The sequence below is a fragment of the Mesocricetus auratus genome, unplaced genomic scaffold (genome assembly GCF_017639785.1).
Source record: "Mesocricetus auratus isolate SY011 unplaced genomic scaffold, BCM_Maur_2.0 Super-Scaffold_100007, whole genome shotgun sequence".
Taxonomy (NCBI): Eukaryota; Metazoa; Chordata; class Mammalia; order Rodentia; family Cricetidae; genus Mesocricetus; species Mesocricetus auratus.
In genome coordinates, this window is record NW_024429191.1 from 80,314,349 (window position 1) to 80,331,732 (window position 17,384).

At 50.1% G+C, this 17,384-nt stretch overlaps 1 protein-coding gene across 1 annotated transcript; it reads right to left on the reverse strand.

Annotated features, from left to right (window-relative positions):
- Nucleotides 1–1,019: 1,019 nt before the first annotated feature.
- Nucleotides 1,020–17,115, reverse strand: Hrob (homologous recombination factor with OB-fold). The gene is made up of 10 exons (XM_005070250.4): nucleotides 16,857–17,115; nucleotides 15,572–15,622; nucleotides 10,500–11,567; nucleotides 8,444–8,527; nucleotides 6,836–6,976; nucleotides 6,267–6,375; nucleotides 5,862–5,947; nucleotides 5,419–5,544; nucleotides 3,565–3,679; nucleotides 1,020–1,575 (listed from the first exon to the last, which is right to left on the reverse strand). The coding sequence occupies exons 1-10, from the start codon at nucleotides 17,058–17,060 to the stop codon at nucleotides 1,484–1,486; spliced, it is 2,076 nt and encodes a 691-aa protein (XP_005070307.1). The 5' UTR covers nucleotides 17,061–17,115; the 3' UTR covers nucleotides 1,020–1,483.
- Nucleotides 17,116–17,384: the final 269 nt, after the last annotated feature.

Sequence of the window (17,384 nt, forward strand, 5' to 3'; positions counted from 1 at the left end):
AGCCACTCAGTGACAGCTGGGAGTGGGGGGAGGCAGGGAGGCCGCCAGTCAAACAGGGAAGGATAATGGGTTGGCAACTTGAATACTGTGACCTTTCTCTCCCACCCAGGCTCTTGTCAATTGTGGTCTAAAAAAATGGTGCTGAGGGAGAGCACTGAAGTTCCTGTGCCACATAACAGATAAAGTCGCATCAGGTTACAGCTCAAAGGATAAAATAAAAACCCGGGCCCATAGTAATATAATTGGTGAAGAAGACAATGCCATACAAAACTCATCCTAAATGATATGAGACCTTCCGCCCTTAGGAGAACAGAACTCCCTAATACTTGAGTGGCTGTACACCATTTGACTGCCTGTCAAACAGTACAGAGTAGAGAGGAGACAGTTTACGGACATGTCCTCAGTTAAGTGACCTAGGCCCACAGATACCCAGGTAAGATGGGAGAAGCTGGCCTCATAGTACAAGACTGGAGTTCTAGGTAACTGGGAGGTGGGGGCAGGAGGACTGCCAAGTTCAAGGCCAGAAACTTAGTGAGATCCTGCCTCAAAATAAAGATAAAGAACAAACAAAAGGAGCTGGGCAGTGATGGCACACCCCTTTAATCCCGGCACTCAAGAAGCAGAGGCAGGTGGATCTGTATGAGTTCAAGGCCAGCCTGGTCACAGACACTTGTAACTCTAGTCCCGAGGGATCTAAAGCCCTCTTCTAGTCTCCAAGAGCAGTAGGCATACAGGTAATACAGACATATATGAAGGCAAGACACCCATATACATAAAATTAAAAAAAAAAGAGAGACAGAGGGGGAGGAGGGAGGAAGAGGGGAGAAAGTGTATAAACACATGCACATGTATGCACATGCCAGCGCGCGTGCGCGCGCGCACACACACACACACACACACACACACACACACACACACACACACACTCAGAGTGAATGCTGCTTGCTGCCTTGCTGTCCACCTGCTGGAGCCTGAGTGCTCTGGCCAGCAGAGAATGGAGTGGGTGTGGGACGGAGAGGTAGCAGATGAGGAGGGGCTGCTTTATTTCAGAACCAGGTACAATAGCCTGTATTCCACCACCACCCTTGAGGACGCGTTAGCTACTGCCTTAGGTCACCTTTGCTGTGGCTGTGGCTCCTCTGCTGTCAGGGGACTGAGGAATAAAAGGACAAGGAAACCAGGCCAACATCTCTGAAGTTAAGGTAGTGGAGATCATACTTTTCCTGTTGGCTGGGGGACGATGTGCCCACCACAGCACAGGGAGGCTGGAGAGCTAGGCTTGCTCAGAGGTCCAGGATGCCCATGCAGAGGGAGCTGTCAGGCCACAGCAGCACTGTCTGGTCCATCACTTGGGGGTTTGGGGAAGGGGGCCGTGAGGAGGCATCAGAACATGAGTTTGTCTGGCTTCCAGCTGCACTGGCTTTCTCTCCCTCAAATGTGACCAGATGCACCTAGAGCTTGTCTCGGGGCAGAGACCGTCAGCTCACGGTGGATGTCCCGTCTTGAGACAGTCCCAACTGCTAGGATCACAGAAGAAGTCCTCAGGGAGCTCACTCAGAAGTCCATCCAGGTCATCTGTAGAGGGAGGTGGACGGCAGTAGACTCAGTGACAACCATAGAATTCCACACAAGTCAGATCTGAAGCCCCTGCCCTTTAGGAGGACCTGGCTCCTCTGGGGCAGTATGCCCATGACATATCTCCCTATAAACATATGCACAACAAATGGCAGGATACAACCCCTGGGCCACTTTTGCAGGAATGGGGTACCCCGTGCTTCGGTGGCTTCTTTCCCATCTGTCTAGGGGCAGTGCTGAGCAGAAAGGATTCGGAGGTTTCCTACTGCAGCTTTCTCAGCAGATGAGGGGTATGTGTTAGGAATGACAGTTTACCAACCTAGGTTCTCAGCTGACAGTGGGCGAGCACCCCAACCCCAGAGTGCCCGGGTGGACATGAAGAATGAAATACACAGTGGCTCACACATTTAATCCCAGAACTCAGGAGGCAGAGGCAGCAGATCTCTGAGTTCAAGACCGGTCTTGTCTATATAGCAAATTCTAGGACAGCCAGGGTTACAGAGAGTTACAGAGAAAAACCTTGTCTAGAGGTGTGTGTGTGACAATCCTGGGCTGGCAAAATGGCCAGCAGGTACTTCCAGGACCTATGCAGTAGAGGACTGATTCCCATGAGCTGTCCTCTGACCTCCACACACGTCACAGCATGCCTGCCTTTCCAATAGATAGAATGGAAAGGAAGAGAAAGCATTCCTGACCAATGCTGTCAGATGTGGTGCTTATGGGAAATTGCTGGTAACCCTGAAGTTACACTCACTGCGTGCTCATTCCACCTCAACAGCCCTTCGTGGGCAGTTCACGGTGGTTGCTGAGATAAAAGACCCACTTTACTGAGAGAGCAAGCTCTTAGTAGCTGCTGCTGCAAGGAAAAGAAGGTAGATCAGGAAGCATTCAAAGTTTAGTTAGGGCGACTAGCCCTGTATTCAGGGCAGGTGGGGCTGTTACTTGCTTACAGCAAGGAAAAAGTTGCCCACTGGGCTGGCATGGCAGTGCTTGCCTTAATGCCAGCACTTGAAGGCTAAAAAGGGCTGCTGTGAGTTTGATGCCAACTCACGCTGCATGGTGAACACCAGGCCCAGCTGGGACGACAGAGAAAACTCTTGTCTCAAAAATCACAGGTTGCCCTGTGGGAGCTGTGCTGTGAGTAGCTGGAGAAAACCATCTGGAGTGAAGGGGAGGAGCATGGTAAAGGCTAGGATCTCTGGAAACAGTAGGAATTGCATATCTGCCTTCAGCCCTGTAGAGAGGCAGGTACAACACGACATGAACACCTTGTTCCACAGTCAACTCTCCTCACTCGCTCTGTGACCACCAGCAACTTCTTCAGACGGCAATGGGGGGGGGTCAGCAGCAGTTACAAGGACAGAGTATGGGATCCCAGACAATACAAGACCCCAGGGCAGAGTCTCCTATGTAGGATCTAAACAAATGGGCTTTGTGGTTTACACATTGGTATATTGTGAGTGTGGTTGGTGTGAGACCCCTACCCATAATCCTCCTGTCTCTAGGGCAGACAGGATTGAATTTCTGAAATTGAAAGCTAAGGAATGACTGGGACATGACAGCTCCACCTGAGGGTAGCTCCAGTTGGGCCTCTCAGGTTTGTGTCCCTGCCCCCTTGCCACATGGATATGCTACTCCTTGGCACTCCTTGGGGATCCTGAGGGGGTAGGTTGGGAAATCTGCTGTGAGGACCACACAGGACACAGACTGTGCCATGCACCCAGGGGGTTGGTTACGTTCCCTTCTGCAGGGAAAGGCACTGCCAGCAAATAGGAGCTATGGACCACACTGTGCTCTTTATACGGCTTCTGCCACACTGTTTCGAGAGTGTAACAGTTCTTAACAAGGCCTGCAGCTTTGCTGAACAAGACACCCTCCAATTTCTGAAAAACGCTGCACTGGTTCAGACCTCAGTGGGAGGTGGGAGGGGCGGCTGGAAACAGTCTCGGTGAGTGAGGCCAGAGGGAGCTGAGGGGCTATGTGGCTTACCTGCCTCTGGGAGCTCTTCCTCAGAAGACACCGCTGGGTTCTGTGCTGTTCTGAGGCCCTGTGTGGGCTCTGCAGCCACATCAGGCTGGAGGTTTCCATGGAAGCTTCCTGGATCCTGAAGACAGTGGATCTGGTTACCAGTGCCAATGTCCCAGAAGTCCCTGGGGTGGGGGTGCCTCTGCCCAGATAACCTCAAAGGGCCTCTCAGGACAAAGACACGATAAGGGAAAGGGACGGGAGGCCAGGATTACTCAGGCCCAAGCTAAGGAAGAGAGATGAAACACCGAACACCCAAAACAGTAGACAACTAAACCAAAACAGACTTCTGGGCTGGTTTCTCCAATTTCTATCAGTGTCTAACGTTTTAGACTTGTATAATCACCACAGAAGGTAAAGAGGAGCTAGTCTAGGATTAAAAAAAAGCTGTTATCAGGGCTAGAGAGAATGTGCAGTGTTTAAGAGCACATGTTGCTCTTCTAGAGGATCCAGGTTCAATTCCCAGCACCTGCATGGTGATTCACAACCATCTATTACTCCAGTTACAGGAAATCCAATGCGATGCACTCTTCTGGCTTCCTCAGGCACCAAGCACACACATAGTACACATAAATACATACAGGCAAATACAACACTCACACATATAATAAATGAATAAATCTTTAAAAAAAGAAACCCGGGGCTGGAGAGATGGCTCAGAGGTTAAGAGCACTGACTGCTCTTCCAGAGGTCCTGAGTTCAATTCCCAGCAACCTCATGATGGCTCACAACCATCTATAATGAGACCTGGCGCCCTCTTCTGACATGCAGACAGAACAGTGTATATATAATAAATAAATCTTTAAAAAAAAAAAAAAGGGGCTGGAGAGATGGCTCAGAGGTTAAGAGCATTGACTGTTCTTCCAGAGGTCCTGAGTTCAATTCCCGGCAACCACATGGTGGCTCACAACCACCTTGAATGAGAGCTGGTGCCCTCTTCTGGCATGCAGGCAGAAGAGTGCATACACAATAAATAAATAAAATATTAAAAAAAAAAAAAAGAAACCCTACACACACACACAAAAGAAGGAAGGACAAATTTTAAAGAAAAATGAAGGTTATAGAGGTGGGTGACTATGAGGGCATATGAAGAGGTCCATGGAAAGGGAGTAAATATTAGTAGAAAATAAGAGATAAAAGTCTACAGTGACTGGAGGTCATCAAGTCAAACACTTGTTCTACAGATAGTACGTAAAAACGGGGAAAGGGACAGGGCTTGCCCAAGGTCATGGTAGAAATTATAGCAGAACTTGGACAAGATCCAGGTCTCCTGCCCTCCTCCAGGCCAGGATCCTAAGGGTGGAGTTAGCAGGATCCAGCCTGGGTAGACCTGCCTGGAGCTATCTCCAGCTCCCACACACAAACGTCTGCCTTAGTTCCTGAAGGGTGCGCTCCAATGCATGCCCAGTGGAGGCAGAGATGAAACAGGAGGGAAGTCTCAAGCCAGCTCACCTGACAGGTCAACTGTATTCCCTGTTCTGTGCTGCCACCTGGCACATATTCAAGCCTCTATCCTTTCCTGTCAGCACCCCCAGGGAGCCCTCACCTGGTTCTCAAGTGACTCCCAACTTCTCAGTTGATCAAGTCTGCTATCAGACATTCAGGGATCGCCAGGAAGCCAGCTGCTCCCGTATTACTGTTACTTGGCGGACGGCAGGTGGTGGAGCAGGGCAGTGGGGACTCTTGTTCCCAAAAGCACCTCTTCACCTCAGTGGGCCTGCCCCTTCGCACCTTTGCCTCCAGGGATGAGGAAAGGAAGAAATGAGAGAAACCAGGCAAGAAAGTTCTGCCAGTCACCGTCTACCCTGACCTACTTACCTTCGGCAAGGGCTGAGGTGGCTTGAGGAAGTCCCCATCCCCAGAATCTAGACTGTAAATATGGACCAGGTTGTTGGGTGTCACGTTGAGGTAGTGGTTTCTGAGCGAAGGAGAGAACACTCCGATCTGCAGTTAGGAAGGGGAGTCAGTGTCTGGAGGAGCACGGCGCTGCTGGACGACCACCGGGAGCCAGTTTTCCTCTGGCTCCCCGTCCTCTGCACCCAATTCACACACACAACAGACCCACTTACCACCCCAAATATAACTCCCTACCCCATTTACCCTTGATGAGTGGAGCAGCTCACTGGCCAGAGGCTTGTTCTCAGCTCCAGCAAACCAGGCCCTCGCTTCTGCTTGGTTGGCAGTGGAGGGAAGGCAGCCAAGCCAAGCAACGACACCCTGGGGCTCCTCCCCGCAGCAGGTCCCTTCTGGAGTTCCCCTACCTGCTTCAGCAACAGCACCGAGCCAGGCTTCAGCTCATTCTGATGTGTCTCCAGAAGTACCCTATGCACTGTCCCAAGCATCTCTCCTGCAAAAACCACATGGCCTCCATCTCAGGGTCAAGGCCACAGCAGAGGGTCTGAGTCTTGGCTGGGAAGTGGGCTCTTGCCCTCAATGGAGGTCATTCATAAGAAACCTAGGACCCTGGGCTGGAAAGATGGCTCAGAGGTTAAGAGCACTGGCTGCTGCTCCTCCAGAGGTTCTGAGTTCAATTCCCAGCAACCACATACTGACTCACAACCATCTGCAATTCGACCTGGTGCCCTCTTCTGGCCTGGGCAGAACACTGTACACATAATAAATAAATAATTAAAAAAAAAAAAAGAAACCTAGGACCCACTCCTTACCTGTGGGATCCTTAAAAACCACACTGGCGTCCATTGTGCTCCGAGTCAGGGACTTGATCATCACTGCCATTTTGGGGACCTTGTTCCTGGGGAGCTGCTTGAGGGCTGCCTGCTTACAAGGAGACACATTTACTGAGCTAACCATGCCCACATGTAACTCCCTACGGCTACCAGCGGATGGTAACAGCCTTCCTTTGTGGCAGGTGGAAGGGCACACTTCTGCCCCGTAGAGGCTGAAGCTGGCACATCCTTCTCTTTCTCTGAGGTGCCTTTCCTTTTGTACCGGTGTTTGTGGCTCACGCCATCAAAGCAGGCCACACATACAACATGCATCTGTACATGAGGGAGGGACCTCTAGGAGTTCTCAGGGGGACAATGTGCTCTCTCTCTCTCTCTCTCTCAACCTGGTGCCTGGAAGTGCAGAGGTATGCTCAGAACTGTGGATAACAGTGCAAACTTACGACTGATGGGACTTCAGGCTGCCCTCCAGGGACAGGACTGGGGTAAGAGGTGACAGGCAGCCTCTTCCTAAGGCAGAGCAGGCTGCAGTCTGTTCTCTAGAACCTTACCTTGCGCAGCACCATGACAATACTGTAGGTATACAGGAAGCAGGTGGGGTCTCTATCGTCCAGGCCCAGAGCAGACTTCATGGTGAGCCACGGCCCGTGCCCAAAATCTTCTTCCACTGATCCCTGGGAACTAGTAACAATCTGGAACCACGGAGCAGAGGGGACCCTGAATTAGTGAGTGGATCTACCTTGGGAAAGACACTTGCCTGAGTCAGGGCAGATGGGTGGGGAAGAAAGTGAGTTCTTGGGGTGGGGTGGGGGCTGGGGTGGGGAGGGATGCTCTCCATTACCGTAATGAGTAGAAAGTGGCATGTGACCTAGCTGCACCGGCATCTATCTATCTATCTATCTCCTTTGTTTCTCTTTCTTTCTGTTTCTCTAGACAGGGTTGCTCTGTGTGGCTGTCCTGGAACTCACTCTGTAGACCAGGCTGGCCTCGAACTTGGGAGACCCACTGCCTCTGCCTCCCTAGCACCACCACTACTGGCTTTGTTTGTTTTTGGTAGATGCCCCTGTTTTTGTTTTGGTTTGGTTTTTTGAGACAAGGTTTTCCTGCATTACAAGTAACAACCCTGGCTGTCCACACTCTAGACCAGGCTTGCCTTGAACTCAGAGATCCATCTGCCTCTGCCTCTGCCTCTGCCTCCCCAGCTTGGGGATTTAAGGCAGGCACCACCACTCTGGGTGATGCCCCTGGTTTTAATCATTAGTTGCCTTGTATCAACAACTGCTTTGAATCCAGATGTTACTACCAGGTTTGGATCTGAAGTGGACAGGCAGCCCCGGGGAGCTGCAGCAAAAGCAAGCCTGAGAGGATTAAAGGCAAAGGTGGGTGTGAAGACAGAGTAAGTCAATTAGAGCCCCAGGAGGGAGGGAAGCTGTCCTACCCACTGAAAGGGAACATCCTGGAGACAAGATGAGGGCGGATCCTTCCCAGCTCAGCTCCCAGAAACCCAAGAGGGTTCCCAAGATACCATCTCATAAGACTTATTACACTGTCCTCCCTAGGGAAAGATGCAGCTAGCTGGGCCTGTAGTTCTCAGATAGAAGAGAAGGCTGAGCCACGGCATCAGGAGAGGCCTCATTCTATGTCTGTAAAACTGCTGCCTCCCCCAACTTTTTCCACCTGCCCTTTGGTATAGGCCAAACTAACAGTATCACATCAACTGAGGCATGCAGAGATGCCCCTCACTTTTTTTTTGAGACAGTTTATATATATTTATATTATATATAAACTATTTATTCTTTTTTTTTTTTCGAGACAGGGTTTCTCTGTATTGTGTTGGAGGCTGTCCTGGAACTCGCTCTGTAGACCAGGCTGGCCTCGAACTCACAGAGATCCGCCTGCCTCTGCCTCCCAAGTGCTGGGATTAAAGGTGTGTGCCACCAACACCCGGCAAATTATTTATTCTTGTTTAGCCTGCATGTATACCTGTGTGAGGGTGTCAGATCTTGGAGTTACACACAGTTGTGAGCTGCCATGTTGGTGTTGGGAATTGAACCCAGGACCTCTGGAAGAACAGTCAGTGCTCTGAGTCATCTCTCCAATCCCACCCCTCACTGTTAAACGTTGCCCAAGAAGTGAAGATTTACACTGAAGAAAGTTACCTCAGTCTGGAGTTTAGCCAGAGCACCATGAGTCGGAGTCTGGGGTGTGGAAACCATGATCTCCTCCAAATTCTTCCCGCTGTGCTAAGAGGGGAAGAGAAGGTGAGAGCGAGCTCAGCAGCTGTTATCTACAAGTACAGCGCCTTGTCTGGGTTACACAATGGGTTCAGGAAACTATCAGGGACAATTAGCACACAGTACATTGCTCCTAATGCAGTCTCAAGAGCCTCATTGGTAGCTAAAAAGACACTTGGGGATCAGTCTGGGAATAAAAGGAAACTGGAGCTGGCCCAGAAGCAAGGCCCAGTGCTACCTGAAGGGGGCAGTGACCCAAATAGAGGGGTCTGTGAGGAGTTATTGAGCAGATCTCCCAGAAGCCCTTCTTGGGGAAAGTGCAGACCACGCCCCTCCATTTCTCCTGAAGGAGCAGGAAGAGCAAGCAACAACAGAGACTGTGTCAATCCTCCCATACCAGGAAGATTCCTATTGTAACCAGAGCAAAGCCCCAGTGCCCAGTTACCTGGCATCTAACTCAAACAAAACTAGTTATCCCTTCACCACCACTTACATACAAACTCTGTAGGGCCGCTTCACTTCCGACCCCCGCTTCCCCACGCCAGCCTCAGTGAAGTGCTTTGTGGTCCCTGAGAGCACCTGCTCTTTAGCCTCTGTCTTCCCACTGCTGGAACAACCCCATCCCCCCTTTATCCTCCTAGTCATCTACCCAAGGCCACCGAGCAGGGCCAAGGCAGAGCCAACGTGTCCCAGGGGCCAAGGAAAGACCCCTACTCTCACTGCGTCCTTAGTGCATGGTCATCCATGCCCACCGACTTCTTCCACCACACTGCAATTGCTCTCAGTGCCAAGTAAGACTCCCAGTATCTACCTCTTAGCTAATGTGAGTGAGAAAACAACAGCACCCAAGCATTCAAAACTAGGAAATTGAGTCTCTCAAGCACTATTTCACAGGTAGATTGCCGAGTATTCTTCCTGTCCATTTGTTTGTTTTAAAGGAAAGGTTTACTTGGCTTACAGGGGACACCAATCCTAGCAGATAACTCACAGTGGCAAGCAAGAGCTTAAGGCAGCTTGTCACACTGTATTCACCATCAGGAAGCAGGGGGTGATGGATGCTAGTGCTCACTATACTTTCTTTTGTATTCAGTCCAGGACCGCAGCCCATGGAATGGAGCATCGCACAATTAAGGTGGCCCTTCCCACCTCCATTCATCTGAGGAAGACCCTCGCAGGCAAGCCATTCCCCACCCCATCAGTGCCGGGCTTGGAGCTCAGAGCCTCGTCTGCCAGGTGTGAGCTCTACCTCTGAGCCACTCCTTCCCTCCCACTTTGGACTCTTACAGCTTTGCAAATCTTATTGTTTACATATGTGTGCGTGTGCTTAAGTGTGCGTGTGCACACATGTGGAGGCAGATGACAACCTCAGATGCCTTCCTTGGGAGACATGAGGCACTTTTTACCTTGTGTTTTACTTTACAGAATTATTTATTATTTTATTGTATGGCTGTTCTGTGGGCATACACCTATGTGCCTGGTACTCACAGATGTCAGGAAAGGCTGTCAGCTCCCTAGGACTGGAGTTACGGACAGCTATGAATCACCGTGTGCAGGTTAGAAATTGACTCAGGTCCTCTGTAAGAGTACCGAGTACTCTTAACCTCTGAGTCATCTCTCCAGCTCCTACTTTGTTTTGTTTTTGTTTTTTCTTTTTTTTTTTTTTCGAGACAGGGTTTCTCTGTAGTTTTGGAGGCTGTCCTGGAACTCACTCTGTAGACCAGGCTGGCCTCAAACTCAGAGATCCACCTGCCTCTGTCTCCCGAGTGCTGGGATTACAGGTGTGAGCCTCCTATGCCCAGTTTTCATTTCCTATGGGTTCTGCAGATCATGCTTGCACGGTAAGCACTGTGCCGATGGAGCCGTCTCTCCAGCCCATGCAAATGCTTTCTCCCCACTTCTTTTGCCTGTCTCGAAGAGAGTCTAAGCCTGAACCACTGTCTCCTCCCCTGGATCCTAATGTCCTGGAAAACTGGTCACTCACCTGGTGGGGCAAAAGTCCTGCCGGGCCAGGGAAGCGGCGGGCTTTAGCTCGAATGGAGGGGTGGGAGGGCTGCTGGGGTGTCCGGTTGGTAGCAGTGACAAGCTGAACCAGGTGATTGGTGACTATAGGTGTCTGCAGAGCTGGCTGAGGAGCTGGGGCGGAAGCACCTCTGGGGGTGCTGACCGGAGAGTCAGCAGAAGACACTGGGGCTCGGGATGGCAAGGGTCCCTGAGGAGAAGCTGCAGAGCTGCAGTGGGGACGTCGAGGTCCAGGAAAACGGGGTGTGCCACTTGTCCAAGCTCTGGGAGACTGGCATGGCTGACCAGGCAAATGACTCTGTGGGATGCTCTCAAGGGGCCTCCCAGATACTTGGAGGGGTTGAGGTGCAGGAACAGGGGGGCCTCTTGAACAGGAAACTGCTGAGGCAGATGGGAGAGGAAGGCTGCCTGCAGCTCGGGGTCTCAAGGAAGGCCCTGGATTCCTACAGCGGTCAATGGGCCCCTTCTGAAAAGATCCACTCAGGTCAGCCACTCTGGCCCTTTTCGCCAATACAAGATCTTCACGGTGCTGAACAGGCAGGATTTGGGTGGCTCCACTGTCAACTCCAAGTTCTAGCTCCAAGCCAGCTCCCTCCAGCTCCATGCTTGCCAGGGCCTTGTCAAACTCATCTTGATCAGGGGCCTCAAAGCCACCCATGCCCTGCTGATGGCTCCCAGAGACAAGCCCAGAGTGTGCGGCTGAGGACTGGGGTCCTGATGACTCCTGGAGCACTCTTGCCGGCACTGTTCTTCGATGACTGCCCGTGCCGCCGCCAGGGATCCAGGAGGGTCTCAGGGACGCTGCTCCTGAACAGAGTGGATCCCTGATGGTCTGGAGTTTGCTGGGAGTAGGGAGACAGAGTCCTGGGACTGGCCGGCTCGAAGAAGTGGGGTATGACGGCAACGGTCTTGAGGATTGTGCTTGCAGAGTCTCCTGTGGTCTGGAAGAAACAGGTGTCAGGTGGCCAGCATTCCCAGGTAGTGCACCGGAAAAGTGGTTCTCTGCATTCTCCACGGCAGATAAGAAGTCCTTCAAAGAAACAGAGAAAGCGGGCCTTGCATCAGCGTTTTTGTTTTTTGCTTCTAAGACAGTATCTCATGTAGCTCAGAACGGCCTTGTTCAACTTGCTATGTAGCTGAGGATGACCTTGAACTCCCACTCTCTGTCTCCACCTCCCAAGTGAAGGTATTACAGGCCAGTGCTACCACATTTGGCAGGGTCTTTGTATCTGGGAACTTAAATCTGCTCCCAAAAAATAAAAACAAACAAAACGTTCTACTTTTTCTGTTTAAGCATATAGTATGTATGTGTGCAGATACACACACAAGCAAGAAACCAAGACATGAAGGCAATGGTGGCATTTCTCACTACTTATGACCCCTCTATGAGCCAGTGGGTCACCCAGGCTTACGGCAGAAGCATTCTAAGGCTAGATTTTCAGGGAGTTACTCTTCAGTCTCCAGGAGGAGGCTTACTGGGAAAGCAACAGGAAGAGCATCCCAGGGTACCAGGAAGCCTAAGGCACCCCACAAGGTCACATGGGCATCTGAAGGAGACTGGCTAGTGTTCAGTCAGGACAGCGGAGAGCTACCCCATTGGTCATGCAGTCCCTCACCTCCTTACCTCTACCACGCATACTCACACCCACAGTCTTCAGTAGGACAGAAAGCCCCTGGATCCAGCCAAAGACAGCAGTTAAATATAGCTTCTCATGCAAGTTAAATTAAGTATGGATTGCATTTGGGAAGCAAGGTGAGATTGACACCTTCAAGAGCAACAGACCTGTTCTGAGGGTGTTTTGAGTCAGAACTGCTGATTAAGTGACAGGAAGGTGCTATCCACCCCCAGCCCCTCCTGCTGCTCTGGAGTGTCTGGACTAGAAAGAGATTTTTCCTGCTTTAGACATTCATCCAGAATGCTGCACTCTAGCCACACAATGAGCAGAAGGGCAGGATCTGATCATCCTGAGGACTGATGGTCCTCTTTCCTCCCACAGAGTTGACACTTGCTGTAACATCACTTGCCTTGGGAATCGAGAAAGGGACTGGTCTGCCATTTTCAAGGAACAAAAATGTGAGCAGTCTGAACCCTTCGTCCTAATTCCATTACTGCCCAGCAGGTCTACTGTCACCTGCTAAGACCCAAGAGGATCACTTTCACAGCTCCTTTTCAGCCTCTCATGACACATCTCCATAACTGAAAGTTAAAGGCAGGGACAGATTTTGATAAAGCTGGTAGTACTGAGCAAAAACCCACAAAGAAGATGAGTATGATGGCACACTCTTACAATGCCAGCGATGAAGAAGGAGGAAGAAGGACCAGGAGTTCAACGTCATCCTTACATACACCGCAATCTGGGGTCAGTCCAAACTGAGACTGTCTCATTAAAAACAAAACAGAAGCTGGGTGGTGGTGCATGCCTTTAATCCCAGTACTTGGGAGGCAGAGGTAAGCAGACCTCTGAGTTCGTGGCCAGCCTGGTCTACAGAGTGAATTCTAAGATAGCCAGGGCCACACAGTGATATCCCCTTGAAAAGAAAGAAAGCTGGGTGGTGGTGGTGGTGCATGCCTTTAATCTCAGCCCTAGGGAGGCAGAGGCAGGTGGATCTCTGTGAGTTTGAGAACAGCCTGGTCTACAAGAACTAGTTCCAAAACCACAGAGAAACCCTGTCTTGAAAAACCAAAAAAAAAAAAAAAAAAAGGAAAAGAAAGAAAGGAGGGAGGAAGGTAGGGAGAAAAACTAACTGGATAACTTGCAAATATAAAGCTCAATTTACCATGACACAAACAACAAACACTTGTAACTTCATTGGGTAGCAGGTATCTTACTAGAATCCTCAGTGAATTCTCACAATAGCCTATGGATAGGTATTGATAATTCTCATCTTATGGATGCAGAAACTGAGAATTGTTGAGGCTGGAAGATGCTCAGTGGTTAAGAGCACTCATTACTCTTCCAGAGTTCAGATCCCAGCATTCAGGTCCAGTGACTCACAACTATCTGTTACTCCAGCTCCAGGGGATCCAATGCCCTCTTCTGACTTCCATGGGCATCTACATGAACATGTAGTGGGCACACATGTGCGCGCATACACACACACACTACATACATACAATTTAAAAGAAAAAAAGAAAAAAAAAAAGAAGAAGAAGAACCCAAGACTTGGATTGGTCCAGAGCCAGGGCTAGAACCCTCTTGGTTTAGGACAGGAACTGAGAAGCACAAAGGAGCTCCTGCCGCATGCAGCACTGTGAGCTTTAACCCCAGAGTGCAGAAGCAGAGGCAGGAACATCAGTATAGAAACCCACGCCTTAGCTCTAGACAAAACTACATCCATTGGCTCTGAGCATGAAGACAGTTATAGAGACTAGTCTGGTAGTCTCTGATTGTACTTTAAAATACCTCTATAGTCAGGCATAGTGGCACATGCCTGTAATCCCAGCATTCCAGAGGTTGAGGCAAGATGGTTTCAAATTCAAGGCAAGCCTTTACTACACAAAGGGACCCTGTCTCCAAACAAACCACAGACTCAGCGATACCTCTTCAGGAAGGACTAGGGATGTGGCCAGTTTGATCACTAGCACTACCAATGAAAAGGCAAGACTCCTGTTGGAAATGGCCCAGGAAGGTCAGAGAACAAATGGATTTTCCCAGGTTCACATGGCCAGTAAGGGACTTAGTGAAATGCCCCGGCCAGAACTCTCATTTAATTGGCATGGGTAAAGCTTACACAGGAGTCTGATATGCTGACTTTGTATCTCATTTAATTTCTTATCTTTTGAGAAGAAAATGTGAGGCACAGCAATGTCCTTCATAGTAGAGACGAGACAGTAGGAGGCTGGAAAATAATCTGCCATGGTCCACATGCTAGTTGGTGCCTTCAGGTCTGGAGTCATCCAGCTAACTGTTGCCTCCTCCCGATTCTGGCTCCCCATGAACTCTTTCCACCTCAGGAATGCTATTCTAAAAGTGGATGCTATTCTAAAACTGGATGAAATCACCCTTGAGATAGCTCCCAGAAAGGTCCTTATAATTAAAGGCATGACAGTTACAGTTAGGGAGCTAATTTGTTTTTTGCTTTCTTGAGACAGGATCTCATGTGGCCCAGAATAGCTTTGAATTCTCTATGTACTAGAGGTGACCTTCAACTTCTGGTCCTTTTGCCTCACCTCTCAAATGCTGGAATTGTGAGAGCACTGGTTTTCTTCAGAGCATGGGGACTCAGGTCAGGGCTTCAAGATGAACAGGCACTGTACCCACTTGCCAAACCCCAGCCCTTTTGTTTTGTTTTGTTTGTTTGTTGGAGGCAGGGCCCTGCTTGTCCTGCAACTCACTCTGTAGACCAGGCTGACCCAATACAGATCCTCCTGCCTCTGGCTCCCAAGTGCTGGGATTACCATGTGCATTACCGCATCTAGTTTTTTGTTTTTTTCCAAGACAGAGTTTCTCTGTATTGCTTTGGAGGCTGTCGTGGAACTCACTCTGTAGACCAGGCTGGCCTCGAACTCATAGAGATCCACCTGCCTCTGCCTCCCGAGTGCTGGGATTAAAGCTGTGCGCCACCAACGCCTGGCACTTGTTTTGTTTTTAAGATAGTTAAATTTAGCGGGGCCATGGTGTCAGACATCTTTAATGCCAGCACTCGGGAGGCAGAGGCAGGCGCATCTCTGTGAGTTTGAGGCCAGCCTTATCTACAGAGTGAGTTCCAGAATAGCCAGAGCTACACAGAGAAACCCTGTCTTGAGAAAACAAAACAAATTAAATATGCTGTTGTTGTGCAGTCTATTTATATAGTCCAGGCTGGCCTTGGGTTTATTATCTTCTTGCATGAGCCTCCTGAGTACTGAAACTACAAGCATATAGCACCAATTTTGGTGGTTGCTTGTATTTATTTACATCCCCAGGCTCTTATAGATAAAAAAAAAAAAAAGAATAAGACACATATGATGGGACTGCTCCAAATGCTCTGAGCCTGGGTGTTTCCATCCGGGCGGGGCCTCCTTGCAATCTCTGATCATCAACATTTCCCTACCTCATCTTCAAACTCCTCTTCCACAGCAAACAGCTTCTGAAAACTACACATCTGAAAAGAAAAACAAAGCAATTGAGGCTGGAGGAGAAACGCTGTAAGAACACTCTGTGTTCATTATCTTCTCCCTGCTCTAACAAGACTATCAAGTGTACTGTTTTTCTGGGTTCTGTTTGGTTAGTACTGGATAAGGAAAGAAAGAAGAAATCCAATTTAGGTAAAGACTTAAAAATGTTTTTGTGTAAAAGAAAACATAATCATCTATCTGAATTACAGTTAGAGAGAGGGGATGGGAAAAGATCGAGAAATACCAAGGGAAGCAAAGACAGATCTTCAGGGTCAGCACTGTGCACAATCGATTGAGGGTTTTTGTTGTTGAGACAGAGGGTCTCAAGCAGCCCAGGATGGCCTTAAACCCATTATGTTGATGAAGGTAATTTTCAACTCTTGTAAAAAAAAATATATATACATATATTCATTTAGTGGGGTCGGGCATCACTCTGTGGGTGTAGAGCTCAGAAGACAATTTGAGGGAGTCAGTTCCGCTCTTCCCTCCCTGATCCAGAGATGGAGCTCAGGCCATCAGAGGTGATCACCTTTACCTGCTTAGCCGTCTCCCCAGGCCCTGACCTTGAACTTGAGTCTCTTTTCCCAAGGGATGGGATTACATGCCTGTACCACTTCTGGATGTCAGGCCTGAGGATTTTGCAACAACATCCCAAAGGTTTGTCCAACACAAGAAACTACCATAAATTCTGGCATGGAGTCCTGTTTCTGAGAACCAAACCAATGGTTTCTTTCTACAGAAGTTCAAAGCCCAAAGGCTAAATTACCAAGAGGGTGGGATGTCCCGCTCTATGGTTTCTTTCTGGACAATAGGTTCAGAGGAGTGTCAACCCCACAGCCAGGGGAGGGGGTGGGGGCGAGATGTTCAAGGGTCGCGAGGGTTGGGAGGGGGTGATTCCAAAAGGCGGTGGGTGATGTCTGGGGACACAGGGATTGATGACTATTTCTCCTAAGAGAGACGGGAAGTAGAGGGGAAGGAGGTGCGTGCGCGAGTGTGTCTGTAGGTAGGCCTGTCTGTCTGTCTGTCTGTCTGTCTGTCAGTCTGTCGGGGGAGGTCCTTTCGCAAGGTCTCCGGCGCGTGCGTGCCTAGAACCCAGCTCTGCACCCACACCCCATCCCGGCAGATTCACCGAGCGTCCAGCCGAAACCCGGAGTCTGGCATCCCTGCAGCTGTGACCCCCGCCCCCACTCCCACCCGGAGGCGGCGTGGGCGCGGCATTACCATAACGACGGTCGCGCTCGGGCGGGTGGACTGGCCCGGTCGTACCAGACCCAAGGGTCCACCTCCAACTCGACCCAGATGTAAGTGGGGCACTGTGGCCGGCCGTACACCCGAAGCAGGGCCTGAGAGAAGCGTCTCTAAGACCACAGCGGAAGTTGAGAGGAAGTCGCCAAGAGGCTTAAGAGTGTGTGTCCAGGGCGGCATTCGAAGCCGCCGCCATAACCGTGGCTCCGCCCTCTTAAAGGGGAGGCCTCATGTTTTTATCCTGCCGACACAAAGGCCTTCTCCCTCTGGTCTTCCGCCTCAGCCTTAAAGGGGAAACTGTGGGCTCTCGGTCGCCCCCAAGCGGTTTCTTGAGCCCACTCCACTGCAGCGTTGAAGTGAATACGAGGTTGACAAAACCTTGGACAACCAATCTTATTTCCCACTTCTTTTATGCTGAACACACTAATGACTGGTGATTTGAGAGTGACTTCATCCTCACCAGAACCCAGCCGACCGTACACAGGAGCTCAAACTCACTTTGTA

Bases quoted from the DNA above. Each gene is read 5' to 3' on its own strand.
- Hrob (XM_005070250.4), bottom strand. From the start codon at position 17,060: ATGCCGCCCTGGACACACACTCTTAAGCCTCTTGGCGACTTCCTCTCA. The intron at 6,376-6,835 runs GTAAGGTTCTAG...CCTTGTAAGCAG, and splicing joins TTGTCATGGTGCTGCGCAAG to GCAGCCCTCAAGCAGCTCCC. The intron at 3,680-5,418 runs GTAAGTAGGTCA...CACTGTCTTCAG, and splicing joins CACCTCAGCCCTTGCCGAAG to GATCCAGGAAGCTTCCATGG.